The following is an 18437-nucleotide window of genomic DNA, read 5'->3' on the forward strand; positions in this document are numbered from 1 at the left end:
TATACAATCTAAGCAATTAAGGGTTAAGGGCCTTGCTCAAGGGCCCAACAGTGGCAACCTGGCAGTGGTGTGTTCAGTATCATGTTCAGTTCTTGCACAACTGTTGTCACTTTTGCACGCTTGGTTCACTTTAAATTGCTTCTATTTTAAATTATATTTACATTTTTAATTTTTTGTATTTTTCTACACTTTTAGATTTTAAAACATTTCTATTTTTTTGTATAAATATATATTTTTGTCTACTTTGTCTGTTTTGTAACAAACGTGGCCGTGCAGTCACCAAAGCATTTCGCTGCCAGTTGTACTGTGTATGACTCTGTATGTGACAAATAAACCTTGATTTGATTTGGTGAGGCTTGAACCGGCAACCTTCTGATTACTGGACCAGTACCTTAACCACTAGGCTACAGCTTCATCCTAGATCAAAAACATACTGTATTAAACAGTGACGTCCATGTGATATGTTCAGCTATGAAAGGTTTCTCACAAGTATGAGTAGTATTGAAGTATGTACTGTATGTAGGAATTTGTGTCATCAAAAGATGACAGCATTTGTATAACTGGGCTCTGATTGGTCAAGAAAGCCTCACTTGATTTTCCAGTTCATTCCAGAGCTGTTGAGTGGGGCTGAGATCAGGACTCTGTGCCTGTAATGGCATGTCTTGTTTGACTTTATTTCATGACCTTTTCATTTATTGTTATTGATTATCATATTCACTATATAGCCAAAAGTATTTGGACACCTGACCATGAGCTTGTTGGTGTTGGACGTCCCATTTTAAAAACAATGCTATTAAAATAGAGTGACCTCTGTGTAATTTATCTGTTACAGATGTTGTGACTGAAACACATTAATTCAGTAATTAGAATTAGGTGTCCCAATACTTTTGTCCATATACTCACTCACTCACTTTTTTAACCGCTTATCCAATTAGGGTCATGAGGGGGTGCTGGAGCCTATCCCAGCTTTCCAATGGGCTCAAGGCACACAGTAACACCCTGGACAGGTGGGCCAGTCCATCGCAGGACAGACACACATACACACACACACCCATTCACCTATAGGGCAATTCAGGGTTTCCAATTAACCTGACTGCATGTTTTTTGAACTGTGGGAGGAAACAGGAGCTCCCGGAGGAAACCCACACAGACACGGGGAGAACATGCAAATTCCACACAGAAAGGACCCGGGCCGCCCCGCCTGGGGATCGAACCCAGGACCTTTTTGCTGTGAGGCGACAGTGCTACCCACCGTGCCGCCACCTTTTGTCCGTAAAGTGTAGTTAAATAAATATAAATAAGCAGTGGAGGTTGGATCACTGAACTATTGACTATTAATTGGAAAGTAAAAGATTCAAGGCTCATCAACTTCTATAGCTGCCACTTTTGGGCCCATACGCAAGACCTTGTATTGCTTGTATTGCTTGTATTGCTTGGACATGGAAGTCATGTGACCACTTGAATCCTAACCACACCCTTTTTGCCTGTTCTTGCCTGCAGGTAGAGACGAACCTTCCAGCTACATCTGTACGACCTGTAAGCAGCCTTTCGCCAGTGCCTGGTTCCTCCTGCAACACGCTCAGAACACTCACGGCATCCGCATCTACCTGGAGCCCAACGGTTCCACCACTTCGCTCACCCCACGGATCACCCTTCCTCCTCCTATTGGTGCTGATTCCATCCCCCAATCGCCTCTCACTAACTTTCTCGGGGACACCAACCCCTTTCACCTTCTCCGGATGACCGCCCCGCTTCTCCGTGAACCGACACCAAGCTTCATGGAGAACCGTCTCCCGAACACCCCGCCATTCGTCAGCCCCCCTCCTCGCCACCATTTAGACCCTCATCGCCTGGAACGCCTTAGCGCGGAGGAAATGGGTTTGATTTCCCAGCATCCCAGTGCCTTCGAGAGAGTGATGCGTCTGACGCCCATGGCCATGGAGACGCAGTCTATGGATTTCTCGCGCCGCCTACGAGAACTGGCCGGCAACAACAACTCCACCCCTCCGCTCTCACCCAGTCGTGCCAACCCTATGCATCGTCTGCTCAACCCCAACCCCTTTCAGCCCAACCGCAAGTCGCCCTTTCTGAACACCCCTCCGCTGCCGCCCATGCCCCCGAACAGCACCACGCCACCTCAGACCCAGGACAAAAGCAAGTCCTGCGAGTTCTGTGGCAAGACCTTTAAGTTTCAGAGCAACTTGATAGTGCATCGGCGAAGCCACACCGGAGAGAAGCCTTACAAGTGCCAGCTTTGTGACCACGCCTGCTCTCAGGCCAGCAAGCTAAAGCGCCACATGAAGACCCACATGCACAAATCTGGCTCCGTGACGGGGCGATCGGACGACGGTCTTTCCACCACCAGCTCGCCTGAACCGGGCACCAGCGATGTTACCGGGGAGAACATGAAAAACAGGGATGGCGACTTTCAAGGGGAGGGTCTAGGGGCCGAGAACGAGGAAGAGGAGGAGGAAGAAGAGGAGGAGGAACTGGAAAACGAGAGCAGGCCCGAATCAAACTTTAGTATGGACTTCGAGTTCAGTCGTAACCGGGAAAATGGGGCCAAACCCCCTGCTGATGAAAAGAACCTGTCGCTGGGTAAAATAGTAGACACTGTCGGGCTGAACTCTATCCAGCAGTATAATAATTTAATCGTTGACAATCGTAAAAGGCTTCCATTCTCTAAAAGAGGTTCAGAGGGACAGAGAGACACTGGGGATGAGGACTCTGTGGTTGAGGAAATAGACAGAGTGCAGAGGACCACGGTAAACGGCAGGAACTGCGGCTCAGGCGACTCTTTCTCAGGCCTGTTTCCACGCAAGCCCACCCCCATCACCAGTCCCCACCTCTCCAACTCCTCCAAAAGGATAAAAATCGAGAAGGACTTGGATATGCCGCCAGCACCTCTAATCCCTTCCGAGAACGTCTACTCCCAATGGCTGGTGGGTTATGCGGCATCTAGGAACTTTATCAGAGACCCCTTTCTTGGCTTCACTGATTCCAGACAATCCCCTTTCGCGACGTCCTCCGAGCACTCGTCAGAGAACGGCAGCCTGCGCTTCTCCACCCCGCCGGGGGACCTGCTGGACGGCGGCCTCTCCGGGCGCAGCGGCACGGCCAGCGGAGGCAGCACGCCCCACCTGTCCGGCAGCGGCGGCCTGGGACGTCCCAGCTCCAAGGAGAGCCGGCGCAGCGACACGTGCGAGTACTGCGGCAAGATTTTCAAGAACTGCAGCAACCTGACGGTGCACCGGCGCAGCCACACGGGGGAGCGGCCCTACAAGTGCGGGCTGTGCAACTACGCCTGCGCGCAGAGCAGCAAACTCACCCGCCACATGAAGACGCACGGGCAGCTGGGTAAGGAAGTGTACCGCTGTGATATTTGCCAAATGCCCTTTAGCGTCTACAGCACACTCGAGAAACACATGAAAAAGTGGCACGGCGAACACTTGATGACGAACGAGGTCAAAATCGAACAAGCCGAGAGAAGCTAAGCCAGATTTTCCCATTTTGTCTAATCATTCCTTGGCTAGCTGGATACTCTGCTTTTATTTCTTCTTCGAACGGTTATAATAATTTGAGTTAGATTTGCCTAACTGCCATCTGAGAATAAAAAGGACTAAGGGAAGATAATTGGAGCGGGTCGAAACTGCCTGAATTGGCATTTTATTTCAGTCTGTTTGTCTCTGAGTGGATGAATTAGATGATTTCTAAATGGAATCTTTAACTGTGCAATAATTTCTGTATTTATTGGATTTTGTAATGTTTTGGCATGTGTTGGTGCATTTTATTTCTTTTCACGTCGTCTTTTATTTTTTTAAGTGCTGTGATTTCTTCTCTTTTTATTTTTATTTTATTTTATTGAAACCCAGACCTGAGATTTTCTTTATTCACAACAGAGTACGATTCTTCTAAGGCCGCTGCTCATGAAATTGTATATTTAAGCTGCGAGTAATTTCTTGAAGAGAAGCCGGGTTCGGTTTTGAATAGGCGTCACATGGAGAAAGCTATTTTTTATTTTTATTTTATGGTTTTGATTGTTTTGTAGTCCTAATAGACTAGATAAAAAGCGGACAGCAATCCTTAGAGCTTGTGGTGTGAACTGATTTCGGACGTCCCGGTCTAGCTGGGGTTGGGAGTGTAGCACTGAATGTCAGATATGACAGTAAACCTGAATGAAATAAAAAAAAAAATAATAATAATCATCAAGGCAGACACTTCCTGGTACCAAGTACATCCATGATATGCGCACAAGCAGGTCCCTCGCTTCGAGTTTAACTTTTTGTGCTGAGCAGACTCGCAACTTCTATCAACATCGACTACCTAAGCGTGACTTAACATTGATTTTAACACAGCTATACATTTCTGTAAGACTTACAGCTATAAAAATACACTGACTAGGCATAACATTATGACCACTTAGAGGTGAAGTGAATAACACTGATTCTTCAATCTCTTCATCACGGCACCTGTTAGTGGGGGGGATATATTAGGCAGCAAGTGAACATTTTATCCTCAAAGTTGATGTTAGAAGCAGGAAAAATGGGCGAGCTTGAGGATCTGAGCGAGTTTGACGAGGGCCAAATTGTGATGGCTAGACGACAGGGTCAGAGGGTTCCCGGTCTGCAGTGGTCAGTATCTATCAAAAGTGGCCCAAGGAAGGAACAGTGGTAAACCGGCGACAGGGTCATGGGCGACCAAGGCTCATTGATGCACGTGGGGAGCGAAGGCTGGCAACAGACGAGCTACTGTAGCTCAAACTGCTGAAGAAGTTCATGCTGGTTCTGATAGAAAGGTGTCAGAATACACAGAGCAGCACAGTTGCAGGGCTGTTTTGGCAGCAAAAGGGCGACCAACACAATATTAGGAAGGTGGTCATAATGTTATGCCTGATAGTTGTATATACAAATATATGCATTCGATCTTTTTATTACTGTAAACTATTATTTATTAACTCAGCCAGGTTAATGAAGCAATCTACCTACCCGTCTGATTTTAGTTATGATGCAAAGAAAGCAAGAAAATAACAAACTAAACTTCTAAAAATGCTGAATTACTTATTTTATACACAAATGTTCAATCATGTTGAGAATTGATGGCAGAACTTATGCACAGACAGAGTATCTGTTTAAAAAGTGTAAGACTATCTTTTTCTCTCTCTTCTTGTTCAGGATTTCCTGTGATGTGTAGCTGAGGTAGTGAGCTGAAATTTAAGCCTTGCTTCCCTCCTTCTTTTGGTAATGTTTTATATTAGGCAACACATATTAATCACAGATTTACGCATTATGAGCTCTAAACACAGACGTTCACCGAGGTCCATGAATTAGTAATGAAAATGCAGTCTGGGAAATAAAGCATAGCCGCTGAATATACTTCCGACCCCTCTGGATACAAACAATTATTTATGCTTCAGTTTTTTTCAGTAATTGTTTTGAGGGAAGAAATAACGTGTTTGCCGAGAAGCTTCGTATTCGGTCGAACTCGACTGCTTTCTTTAATGATTAAGAGAACGATTTGATTTTGGATTTGTGGTGAATCACTGATATGCAGAGAAATTGTAGAAATCTTTACTGCCGTTTCGTTTGTGTAATAATTCTACACAGTATTCTAGTTTTGCTTAGTTTAGTTTTGCACGCAGGGCGGAAGTAAACACAATTTAAAACAGTAGATAGCTTAATGTAGTTTGACTGCCTAAAAATTATAATTATTGTAAAAAATAATATTATTATTAATCATTTTATTATGCTTGCTTAAACACTCCTGTTAAATACACCTGATTTACAATAATGTTATAAATCATTAATTAATCTGCAGCTATAATCAATATAATCAGTTCAGATTAAGAATGAGTACTCTATAATTTATGTATTTTCGCCCATTTTCCTTCCAATTTAGCGTAGTCAATTTGTCTTCCGTTGCTGGTGGATCCCCGATTGCAGTCTAGGTTAATATATTGCTGCTCACGCCTCCTCCGACCCACGCACAGCCCTTTGTGGAACCCTTTCCCCCCCCATGCACTCTGCACAGGCGCCTCTCTATCTGCTAATCAGAGTCCTTACACAGCGTTTGTAGACCCCACCCACAGAGTCCGGTCTTCCCGCCCTAGCAGAACCGTGTCTGCTGCAGACACTGCCAATTATGCCCGCTAGATGGCGCCCAGCCGACCGGTGGCAATGCCGAGTTTCGAACAGAATATCCCACTGCACCACCTGGGCGCCCATAATAGGATTTATAAATGCTGAATCTAATAAAACTAGCATTAAATGTTTTACTTAATATGCCTGAAACGTTGTCCAATCACTTTCTTCACTGATGAACACGTCACAGGAGGGCCGAGCACCATAACAGTTAAGAATGAAAAAGAAGAGAGAAAAAATAAATAAAAATCAGCCGATTCGATGCATTTAAAATGCACTTTACGATTTGTCTGTCGGTTCACAACTTCACGCAGAAAACGGCTTCTGAGCAAGAAATTACGCCGAGGATTCAGTCGCTAAAGGGATCATGTGAGACTCGAGTGCACGTGTTGTTAGGCTTGGCTTTCACAACACAGGCACTATAAAAGAGAATAATATTAATAATTAAAATAATATGATTAAATTATTCGGACAGTTGTACTGCCATTCAGTTTGACATGAGTGTGCCTTGAATACTGATCTTCCTATTTATTGTCTTTAGACAAAATGCAATGGTTCTTTTGTTTTGTGAAGCAAAGATTTGAAAAGGCGAAAACGTGTCCATAAAATTTATTTGCTTCTAAAAAGAAACAGTGAAATAATTTAAGTGAAATAAAGGTGAGAATAGCCAGCACAATACTGATGTATGTCTGTGTGTGTATATATACACCTATGAGGCATAACATTATGACCACGGAGAGGTGAAGTGAATAACACTGATTATCTTCATCAGGACTATTGTGACGGCTAGACGACTGGGTCAGAGCATCTCCAACACTGCAGCTCTTGTGGGGTGTTCCCGGTCTGCAGTGGTCAATATCTATCAAAAGTCCGAGGAAGGAACAGTGGTAAACCGGCGACAGGGTCATGAGCGGCCAATGCTCATTGATGCACGTGGGGAGCGAAGGCAACAGACGAGCTACTGTAGCTCTGCTGACTGCTGAAGAAGTTAATGCTGGTTCTGATAGAAAGGTGACAGAATACACAGAGCATCACAGTCGCAGGGCTATTTTCGCAGCAAAAGAGGGACCAACACAATATTAGGAAGGTGGTCATAATGTTATGCCTCATCTGTGTATATATGCATATGTACATACGGCACAGCACACACGTTATAAACGTATATATGTAGAATTTACTTCAGGATACGACTGCATCCCAGACAAAACGTCATTTTATTTGTATTTGTATTTTTTTTTTTTGCTACAAGGAAAAGACTGGATAAAAATCAGGAACTACAGAAACTCAAACTTTAGTGCACTCTGTCTTTAAATACGTTTACAGTATTGAAATGAGTACAAGGGTAAAATGATTTCTGTGTATGTGTGTTTGAAATGAAAAGAAAATGCTTTTTTTTTTCAACACTTACTTATTAAATTTCTCTGAATGCCATAGTGGCTGTGTGTATATTGGTTTTTTGGTGACGGGGTTTAGTATATATATAAATATATAAATATAAATATATATATTCCTTTTTTTTCCTTGTTTACTGTAAAGTATACCAGTATTTGTAATATTGAGAATGCCTGGGGATTTTACAAAAACGGAAAAAAAACCTCCCTTTTTTATTTTGAACATTATTCCTCTTCCTCCCTCCTCAAAAAATACTGTTTTAAAATGAGTTTTACATTTTTTTTTTACATTTCTTTTGTCACTGTACTTGTAAAAGTCTTGAATTTTTGTAGCTTTTCTGCCTTGGGTGTGAGAAGACAAACTCATATGATCTTTAAGAAGAGGACTGCAAACGGAGCTTGTAAGCTGAGAGGAAAGCGATACCTGGATGCCTGGAGATTCCCCCCAGAGTTTAGCAAATAAATAAAAAAAATCATCCGTATGTTTTATTTAATCTGGAATGGATTCTCGATGGCATTTTGCATTTCGGACCTTGTATCTATCTTTGTCTCTCACAAGATTTTGGGTGCCTGGTCATGAACGAGCTGTAGGCACGAGATGCCACTATTATTTCTTTGTTATTTTTTATTTTAATTTTGTCCAGATAAAAAAAATGCATTGCTGATAATCTGAACCTTGTATAGTTGGGATCGGAGGGCTGCTCGACAGCCGTGTACTGTAGCTGCATATATGAGAGTAAATGTTTTGATCACTATCCTTTTGGTTGTAAATATTTTTTTAATGCTTACCCAGACTTTGTTCAGGTTTCGGTTTGGTTTGGTTTTTTTTGTTCGTGTGTGTTGGGAGTGGCCCCGGCAGCAGCCTGTCTTTTACCTGTTCGCCCCCTCCGCCCCCGGCCCTGTGTGTTCGAATCTGAGTGTAAAACACGGTTCTGTACGGAGCTGTAAAGCTGCAGCTCTCTTAGCATGAAAAGAATAGAGCACAAATACAAACTGTTTTACTTGTCTAACTCAACATGCTTATCTGTGTCGTCATTTCATTTACGATTCATTTACTTAAGAGTATTTACACATGAAATGTAATTTTACCAGAACTTTTAAAGTTTGACTTTTTAAAGTCGGGAAAATTAACAATTAATGACTAAAAAACTAAGCAAGTATTAAGTGAAATAAATACACAGTTCACATATAAATAAATTTTTATATTTATATTATTTAAATAAGCCATAATTTGATTAGTTTGGTGTAGAAGCTCCAGTGACTCAAGGTCAGATGCCCTTACTAGCTTTACCTACATAATCATTACGTTAGTATAACTGAAATAAAATGTTATATAGTGACTCTACAGGGGTTGGACAAAATAACTGAAACACCTGGTTTTAGACCACAATAATTTATTAGTATGGTGTAGGGCCTCCTTTTGCGGCCAATACAGCGTCAATTCGTCTTGGAAATGACATATACAAGTCCTGCACAGTGGTCAGAGGGATTTTAAGCCATTCTTCTTGCAGGATAGTGGCCAGGTCACTACGTGATGCTGGTGGAGGAAAACGTTTCCTGACTCGCTTCTCCAAAACACCCCAAAGTGGCTCAATAATATTTAGATCTGGTGACTGTGCAGGCCATGGGAGATGTTCAACTTCACTTTCATGTTCATCAAACCAATCTTTCACCAGTCTTGCTGTGTGTATTGGTGCATTGTCATCCTGATACACGGCACCGCCATTGGATGCACATGGTCCTCCAGAATGGTTCGGTAGTCCTTGGCAGTGACGCGCCCATCTAGCACAAGTATTGGGCCAAGGGAATGCCATGATATGGCAGCCCAAACCATCACTGATCCACCCCCATGCTTCACTCTGGGCATGCAACAGTCTGGGTGGTACGCTTCTTTGGGGCTTCTCCACACCGTCACTCTCCCGGATGTGGGGAAAACAGTAAAGGTGGACTCATCAGAGAACAATACATGTTTCACATTGTCCACAGCCCAAGATTTGCACTCCTTGCACCATTGAAACCGACGTTTGGCATTGGCACGAGTGACCAAAGGTTTGGCTATAGCAGCCCGGCCGTGCATATTGACCCTGTGGAGCTCCCGACGGACAGTGGAAACAGGAGAGTTGAGGTGCACATTTAATTCTGCCGTGATTTGGGCAGCCGTGGTTTTATGTTTTTTGGATACAATCCGGGTTAGCACCCGAACATCCCTTTCAGACAGCTTCCTCTTGCGTCCACAGTTAATCCTGTTGGATGTGGTTTGTCCTTCTTGGTGGTATGCTGACATTACCCTGGATACCGTGGCTCTTGATACATCACAAAGACTTGCTGTCTTGGTCACAGATGCGCCAGCAAGACGTGCACCAACAATTTATCCTCTTTTGAACTCTGGTATGTCACCCATAATGTTGTGTGCATTGCAATATTTTGAGCAAAACTGTGCTCTTACCCTGCTAATTGAACCTTCACACTCTGCTCTTACTGGTGCAATGTGCAATTAATGAAGATTGGCCACCAGACTGGTCCAATTTAGCCATGAAACCTCCCACACTAAAATGAATAATTTCAGTTATTTTGTCCAACCCCTGTATATAAACCTTAGTAAAGCACAAAAAGTATTGGGACACCACTTCAAATTATTACATTCATGGGTTTCAGCAAGAACAATTGCTAACAGGTGTAATGAATCAATCATATAAAGGGAATTATGTACTTCCAACTTTGTAGTAACAGTTTAGGAAAGACCTTTTCCTATTCCGGCATGACTGTAACCTGTGCACAAAGCGAGTTCTATAAAGACATTAAGAAAAGCTTGATTTAAAGAAACTCCAGTGTCCTGCACAGAGCCCTGACCTCAGCTCCACTCAACAGCCCTGGAATGAACCGGAACATCAACTGAGGCTTTCTTGACCAACTTTAGTACCCAGGAGTTGTCTAGTAGTAGTAGTCTTTTGACTGAATGAGCACAAATTCCCATACACAGACATACTTCTAATTCTTGTGAGACACCTTCTCAGAAGAGTGGCTGTTGTTCTAGCTGAAAAGATCTCATAGAGGTCAGTCTATTTTAATAGCATTTGTTTTTAAAATACAATATTCAACAAGCTGCCCTGCGATAGACTGCGATCCGCTGCTTTCACATCATCATCACATGAAAATCAAGCGTCCAACAAGGTAAATATCAGATGGAGCTAAATCCGGACTATAAGCGTCTCTTAGACACGACCGATTACTCCTCCCACCCTCACTGCTTCCAACCAACATATAAAAGTGTCAAAACTTTTTGAAGATCCCTCGTATTTCGTAAGCAAGTCATCAGAACAATGCACCACACTGGGAGTTACACAACAAGAGGTAATAAAATGAATAAAGGAGTCAAAACAGCACCAGCAATTCCTCCCTTGCTCATCAAAGAAGCTCCTCTGTTCTCATACGGCGCATGTGATGCTGACGCACACACACACACTGAGAAACAAGAGCACTTGAAAGAAATGCACACAGACATGGGAAGAACATGCAAAATTCACACAGAAAGAGCCCTGGCTGTCGAGCCGGGAAATCGAACCCAGGCTCTTTTTGCTGTGAGGCGACGGTGCTACCCACTTCACCACCGTGCTGCCTGGATATGTATGTATACATTTTCTCATTAAATACAACAACATCAGTTTATTGAACAAGAATACAATAGGAAATTGTAGAAGGATAGAGGAATAATGTCCAGCTGGTCAGATGGAATTCATGAAACACCAGTTAACAGGTCTGTTTAAAAAACGATGCTTTACATGGACAAGCAAGCTTTAGATTACTGTTTAAAATGAATATTAGCAGATTAAAGCTCTAAAAGTTGTTTCTGATTACATGAGTAACAACTACCAGCAGGAGCAGAATACAGCAGTACCTTGGAACTGGAATTGGTTCTGGGAGTGGCGTCGAGTTTTAAAGACGTTGAGTTTTAAAGTATTTTTTCCAAGAGCGGCACGGTGGCTCGGTGGGTAGCACTGTAGCCTCACAGCAAGAAGGTCCTGGGTCCGTTCCCCAGGTGGGGCGATTCGGGTCTTTTCTGTGCTGAGTTTGTATGTTCTCCCTGTGTCTGCGTGGGTTTCCTCCGGGAGCTCCGGTTTCCTCCCACAGTCCAAAAACATGCAGTCAGGTTAATTGGAGACACTGAATTGTCCTATAGGTACCAGCCGCTAGGATACATAAACCAGTGCATTGTAGTGCCGGTCCCAAGCCAGGATAAATAGGGAGGGTCGTGTCAGGAAGGGCATCCGGCGTAAAAACTGTGCCAAATCAATAATGCGGATCACGATCCTCCGGCGACCCCTAACGGGAGCAGCCGAGGAAATAGATAGAGAGTTAAAAAATATTTTTTCCCATAAGGATGTTTGGGAAACCTGTTAATGTGTTCCATGGTCCCGTGAAACTGCAAATATTTTAGGCTTATGTAAAATAATGGGGTTGTTTTTGACACGTATACACTGAAATATAACACAAATGTAATATAAAAATACAATTAAAAAACAGTTAAAATCAATATATATATAAAAAAAAAAAAAAAAAAAAAAAAAAAAATATATATATATACCTGTATATAGCTTTTGCACCTTTACTGAGCTGAATACGGAATACCAAGATCAAGCATCTCATTAAGAAGCATAAGGAAACCATAAAGACGTAAAGCAGCTTTTATTGTAGTTTTATATAGATTTTTAACTGTTTGCAATTGTATTTCATTTATATAGACTTATTGCACTGAAACAACGAGTGAAGAATTTCATTAGTGGAGAGAACTTGTGAGCAGTAATAATGAAGTTTAATGCTCCTGTCTCCTTCTTTTACTACATTAAACCACGTTAAGCTTTATTTTTTATAATAAGTGTTTTAAATTTGGAAAAGATGATTCTCACAATTTCTCAGAACCCTGAGCTATAATGTAGATTCGTCTCATGTTGGCACTTTGATGACGTCTCAAGCAAAGCGCTGAACAAAGCAGCTGTTTATTTTTAATTTGAAAAAATATAAATAAATTAAAGCTGAACACGTCAAATTTAAGGGAAACATCGAGTTTAAGGGTAAAAATTTCTCCACAAAGGGCGTCGAGTTTCAAAGATTTCGAGTTATAAGGTACTGCTGTACTGTAGTAAAAATCAGAGTTGTTTGGCCATAATGACCAGAAATATTTTGAAAGATGTTCATTGGTCAGGAAATCTGATGCATTGCAGAAAGTGGTCAGAATGATAAAGAGATATATTGCAGTTGGAATACTCACTCACTCACTGTCTTAACCGCTTATCCAATTAGGGTCGCGGGGGTGGTGGTGCTGGAGCCTATTCCAGCTTTTCAATAGGCACAAGGCACACAGTAGCACCAGTCCATCGCAGGGCAGACACACACATACACACACCCATTCACCTATAATGCAATTCAGTGTCTCCAATTAACCTGACTGCATGTTTTTGGACTGTGGGAGGAAACCGGAGGTCTCGGAGGAAACCCACGCAGACACGGGGAGAACATGCACACAGAACTCCACACAGAAAGGACCTGGACCGCCCCACCTGGGGATCGAACCCAGGACCTTCTTGCTGTGTGGCAACAGTGCTACCCGCCAAGTCACCGTGCCGCCCGCAGTTGGAATATTTGGACTGTACTGAAATCTGTTTTAAAAATGAACAAATGTGGATAAACTCTCTCCGTTTAGAGCGATTAAAGATCCAACTAGAGTCGGGCCAAAAGCTTGCCGATAGCTATTTAACAAGGTTAATTGAAGTGAAAGAAGAGGCATACAACCAAATTTTAGGTGTTTTTTATGTATTTTTGACCCAAAAAACATTGCAAATATCATTAAAAATCCAAAACTGTTGTGTGTATGTAAACCTTGACCTGAGCTGTAATTGCACAGTTTTATTTTGGTTTAGTTTCAGAAGAAATGCGTGAGATCAGCAGGGTCGGGTCACAGATTTAAGACGGCGTGCTGTGTATCTTTACCCTTTATTAAAACACATGAACTGAATCCACAGGTCACGGCTGGTGTTTTCTACGATGCCGTCTGAACGCTGTCAGGAGCAGCGACGAAACCCGGACAGAAAGCTGAACACAAACCGTGAGAGCAGGCGCGGCTGCTGTCTGAGGCCATTTTGCAGAAAGTGTCTTTGACAGAAGTGTCAGCGCTCAGCATTGTGTGAACGTGAGATGGAGGAACGCGGATCGTCTCGGGGCTCCCGAGCCGAGCGACGCCGAGCTCCGCAGGTGCCCCGCGGCTGGCAGGCGCCGGGCGCTGAATTAGCGCTCATCCCATCATTAAGCCCCGGCTCATGCTCAACTCTCGGCGGTGTTAAATACCGCGTTCCCCTCGGCCAGCCATCAAACAGGCTCGCGGCTTAGCTCGACGGGGCTTTCACACTTCACTCGGCTCGGAAAAAAAGAGCCTGAGATTCTTTATCCGACCTCAGAGGCGCACAAACAGGGAGGAGGTTTTAACGTACTGAAGTAGAGGTGACTGTTCGAGTTTGGGGTCATAAATCACGTTTTTTTTATTTTTTTATTTATAGGTTCATAAAGGTTGAAGATATTAATTTTTGTGTCAGCCTGACTGTCAAATCAATAAATTCTAGCAGAAAAAAATTAATTATTAATTTGGAGCCAGGTCGGCACAGTGGCTAAGTGGGTAGCACTGTCGCCTCACAGCAAGAAGGTCCTGGGTTCGATCCTCAGGCGGGGCGGTCCGGGTCCTTTCTGTGTGGAGTTTGCATGTTCTCCCCGTGTCTGTGTGGGTTTCCTCCGGGAGCTCCGGTTTCCTCCCACAGTCCAAAAACATGCACTCAAGTTAATTGGAGACACTGAATTGCTCTATAGGTGAATGTGTGTGTGTGTGTGTGTGTGTCTGCCCTGCGATGGACTGGCTCCCCGTCCAGGGTGTTACTGTGTGCCTTGCGCCCATTGAAAAGCTGGAATAGGCTCCAGCACCCCCCCGCGACTCTAACTGGATAAGAGGTTAAGACAGTGAGTGAGTGAGTGAATTTGGAGCCACTTCTTTAAACCAATTATTACCAAAATAATGTAATTAAAATATATAATTAAAATATATTGGAACTACATTTGACATTTACTAAGGATGTGTTGCAATGTGACCCCCACTATGCCACCCACACACACAGTACCTTATTCCAGTGATGTCCGAACTATAGCCCACGGGCCATTTGCGACTCATTACCATTCTGAAACGGCTCATGAGGGATTTTAGAAATAAAATTAAGGTGTACCACTATTAAGCAGGTTAAAAAAAGAACAGCCTAAACTCTGTTGCATAAAACAAATCTAAAACACTCCCGGCCTTCTGTCCCCCGATTAAAAACATTAACGTTACACCTACATGAACGTTTAATGGTGTCTCCAAATAAAGAACAAAAATTTGACGCAAATGCAGAAGATTTCAGGTGCTGGAAAAATGAATGAGTTCAGAGGAAAGTGGGTATGTTAAATAAACGCTCCCGGTCTTCTTTCCCCCGACATAAAACATTAACGTTACACCTACATTAACGTTCCATAGCGGCTCCAATGACAAGAAAACTAGATGCGAATGCAGAAGATTTTAGGTGCTGGGAAAATGAATGAGTTCAGAGGGAAGTGGATATGTTTAATTTAAAGACGTATAAAAATCGTTTCATTAGGATTATAAACTGGCGAGTGAAAATCTATAGACTACAGGGCAGTTATAGCTTTGCAGTTATGGTACTGGACTAGTAATGAAAAGGTCACTGATTCAAGCCTCATCACTACCAGGTTGCCACTGTTGGACCCTTGAGCAAGGCCACTAACCCTCAATTGCTTAGACAACATACTGTCACAGTACTGTAAGTTGCTTTAGATAAATGCAGTAAATGTAATTCATTACATATTATTACTTAAATAAAAAAGGAAGTGGGACTGTGAGTAATCAGGTAGTTCTGTTGTATTTTTATTTGTTTTATTACAAAAGAGTCTATTTGCATATTTTTACTCCATCTGGTCCCCAACAAGAAAAGTTTGGACACCTCTGCCAATCATATAAGCATGAATGCACACTTATGCACCAGTTTAGTTCAAGGCAACACACACACACATTCACATTCACTCACACCTTGAGGCAGTTTAGATCAACCTACCAACCACATGTGTTTGAGCTGGAGGAAACTGGAGAAACTACCTGAAGGAAACCCATGTGGGCACAGAGAGAAGACAGTGACACACAGGTAGTAAACCAAGATCCTTCAGACCTGGGATAGACGCTCAATTTTGGACATTAAAAGTTCTCTCTGTTTTCTTGTGTCCACAAGATTTTCTCAAGGTTCTATCATTAATAAGGCTCTTGCCTCTTGCCAGGTAATGGGGGTACGGGTCCTTTCTTTGTGGGGTTTGCATGTTCTCCCCATGTCGGTGTGTTATCTCCAGGAGCTCCGGTTTCCTCTCACAGTCCAAAGACGTGCAGGTGAGGTGAACTGAAGATTCCATTCCAGAATTGTCCATGACTGTGTTTGACGGTGAAGACTTGTACTAATAAATCTTGTGTAACCAGTAACTACCTGTCCTGTCGTGAATGTAACCAAAGTGTGTAAAACATGACACTAAAATCATAATAAAATAAATAAATAATTTTAATTTCCTTTCACCCCCTGACAGCATTCATCTGCTTTACAATGTGTGTGCATGTTCATGCAGTTGTGTCCAGTGTTGTTGCTGGACCAACCTCAAACTCGCCCAGGATGACAAAATTAGTTAACATTAATAAATTACAAAAATTAAAAACAGGCCCAATAGGGCCTGGGTTCAATTTGGAGGGTCCTTTCTGTGTAGAGTTTGCATGTTCTCCCTGTGTCTGTGTGGTTTCCTTCCGGGTGCTCCGGTTTCCTCCCACAGTTCAAAGACTTGCAGCAAGGCCAATTGGAGCTACTAAAAATTGGCCTAAGTGTGTGTGTGTGTGCACTGTAATGGAGTAATGTAGTGTCTGGGGTGTTTACTGCCTCTTGCCCAATAAAACAGACCCACCATAAGCCTGACCAGGATAAAGCGGTGATAAAATAGTTTGCATGTTCTCCCTGTGTCTGTGTGGGTTTCCTCCGGGTGCTCCGGTTTCCTCCCACAGTCCAAACACATACAGCCAGGCCAAGTGGAGGTGCTGAATATTGGCCTAAGTGTATGTGTGTGTGTGTGTGTGTGTGTGTGCCCTGTGATGGACAAATGTAGTGTCCGGGGTGTTTACTGCCTTTTGCCCAATAATTCAGACCCACCATGAGCCTGACCAGAATAAGTTGACGGTAAAACAGACAATGAATAAATGAATGAATGAACCTCATAGCCAAGCTATAGGAAAAAAAGTGCTTTAAAGCCACAGCTGATGGGTCAGAGCTAATTATTTCCAGGGTGCAAACAGACCCTCTCTCTTAAAAGATAAGTCGAAATAGCTTCTCTTTTATTCGACTTACAAAAAATAGTCTGTCTAAAAATGAGGCTTGTTGAGACAGAACCCAGAACCAGGACAAGTCTTGATTTGGCATCAGTTTCAAGGCAAAAGGGTAATTAAGCCAATCCCTGACTGGCCCGCTCTTTGAAGTTCCCCATGGGGGGATTATTCCCTCTAAAGCAGGAGAACGAGCGAGGGAAAAGAGGGAAGGCGACTCCAGCTTTCAACTCTCCAGTCGTGTGTAAGTGAGGAGCACCAGGACGGGCTGCCCAGATTCAGCCCAGATCGACCCAAAAATCTTTCACTTTCTTTATTACATTCAATTTACATTACACGTTTAATTCAGTTCAGCTTGCTGTAGTCACCTTGCACATGTATTAGGTATTAATTAACACTTCTATGTGTTCCATTTGTCTTTATTCTTTTGGCTGTTCCAATATTTAGGGGTCGCCACTGCAGAGCTGGTCCACGCACAGTTTATACAATGGATGTCCAACCTGATGCAAACCTCCTTATGTTATCCAGGCTTGTGACCAGCACTGACAAGCGCACTGACAAGTGCACCTCACAATGTCTAGGCTCCAGTCATGTCTGTGAAGCTGCTGAGATTCGAACCCCAGATATCAGCAGTAGTACACTAGTCTGATTTAGTGCTACCTGAGCACCCCATATAGATAGATAGACAGACAGACAGATATAGATAGACAGATAGATAGACAGATGGATATATAGATAGATAGATAGATAGACAGACAGACATAGATAGACAGATAGATAGACAGATGGATATATAGATAGATAGATAGATAGACAGACAGACAGACAGATAGATAGATATGGACGGACGGACGGATGGACAGACAGACAATTGATGGTACCTGCACAGAGACAGGGGATAATGGGGATCAGTGCATGATACAGATCTCCATATAAACCAAGAAACGGTTGGCTAATTCACACGTATCATTAGTTACGGTTCTCCTTGGTCGGGAGTGTAAGGTCTTCAGCAACAGAGGCGGAAATACAAATCATGTAATTAGATACAACTAGATTGGAAGGAAATTTAGGGGAAAAAAATCTAGGATTTTAGACTTCTGTTCCTCCACTGTTTATCTAACTGTCCGTTTTAATCGTTTTAAAGTTTTTAATATCTGTTCTGTTTTCTGGAGCCCACTTAGAGTCGATAATCAGAACCTAATGAGCGTAAAGCGATGACTCAGGTCAGCGACCGATGCGATATATTTAAAGACGCGGCTCTGGAGAAGGAGACTGAATCGTGATGATTAAAATGTTTTGCTCTCGTAAGAAAAGAAAAAAAAAAATCAGCAGGGCGCAATAAAAGTTCGACAGATAAGACGCAATCTGTGCATAAAAAGAAGTGTTTGTCAAAACAGAAGAGAAGATAGCGGAGGAAACGCGAGGCCAGGCACTTAATATTTTATTTAATCTCATTGACTGAAGAGGACGGGATTT

The 18437-nt window shown here is 42.8% G+C and overlaps 1 protein-coding gene across 3 annotated transcripts in view; it reads left to right on the forward strand.

The window, feature by feature from the left end:
* Positions 1 to 6944, forward strand: part of bcl11ba (BCL11 transcription factor B a) — a 94445-nt gene extending 87501 nt beyond the window's left edge. For 2 of the 3 annotated variants that reach the window (XM_063006952.1, XM_063006953.1), the window contains exon 3: positions 1501 to 3494. In XM_063006952.1, coding sequence (XP_062863022.1) covers positions 1501 to 3494 — 1994 coding nt within the window. Of the gene's footprint in view, positions 1 to 1500; positions 3495 to 6909 lie in introns of those variants that run through there. The other variant, XM_063006954.1, reaches the window with a different exon arrangement.
* The last annotated feature ends 11493 nt before the right edge of the window (positions 6945 to 18437 follow it).

The sequence above is a fragment of the Trichomycterus rosablanca genome, chromosome 13, assembly GCF_030014385.1.
Source record: "Trichomycterus rosablanca isolate fTriRos1 chromosome 13, fTriRos1.hap1, whole genome shotgun sequence".
NCBI classification, from domain to species: Eukaryota; Metazoa; Chordata; class Actinopteri; order Siluriformes; family Trichomycteridae; genus Trichomycterus; species Trichomycterus rosablanca.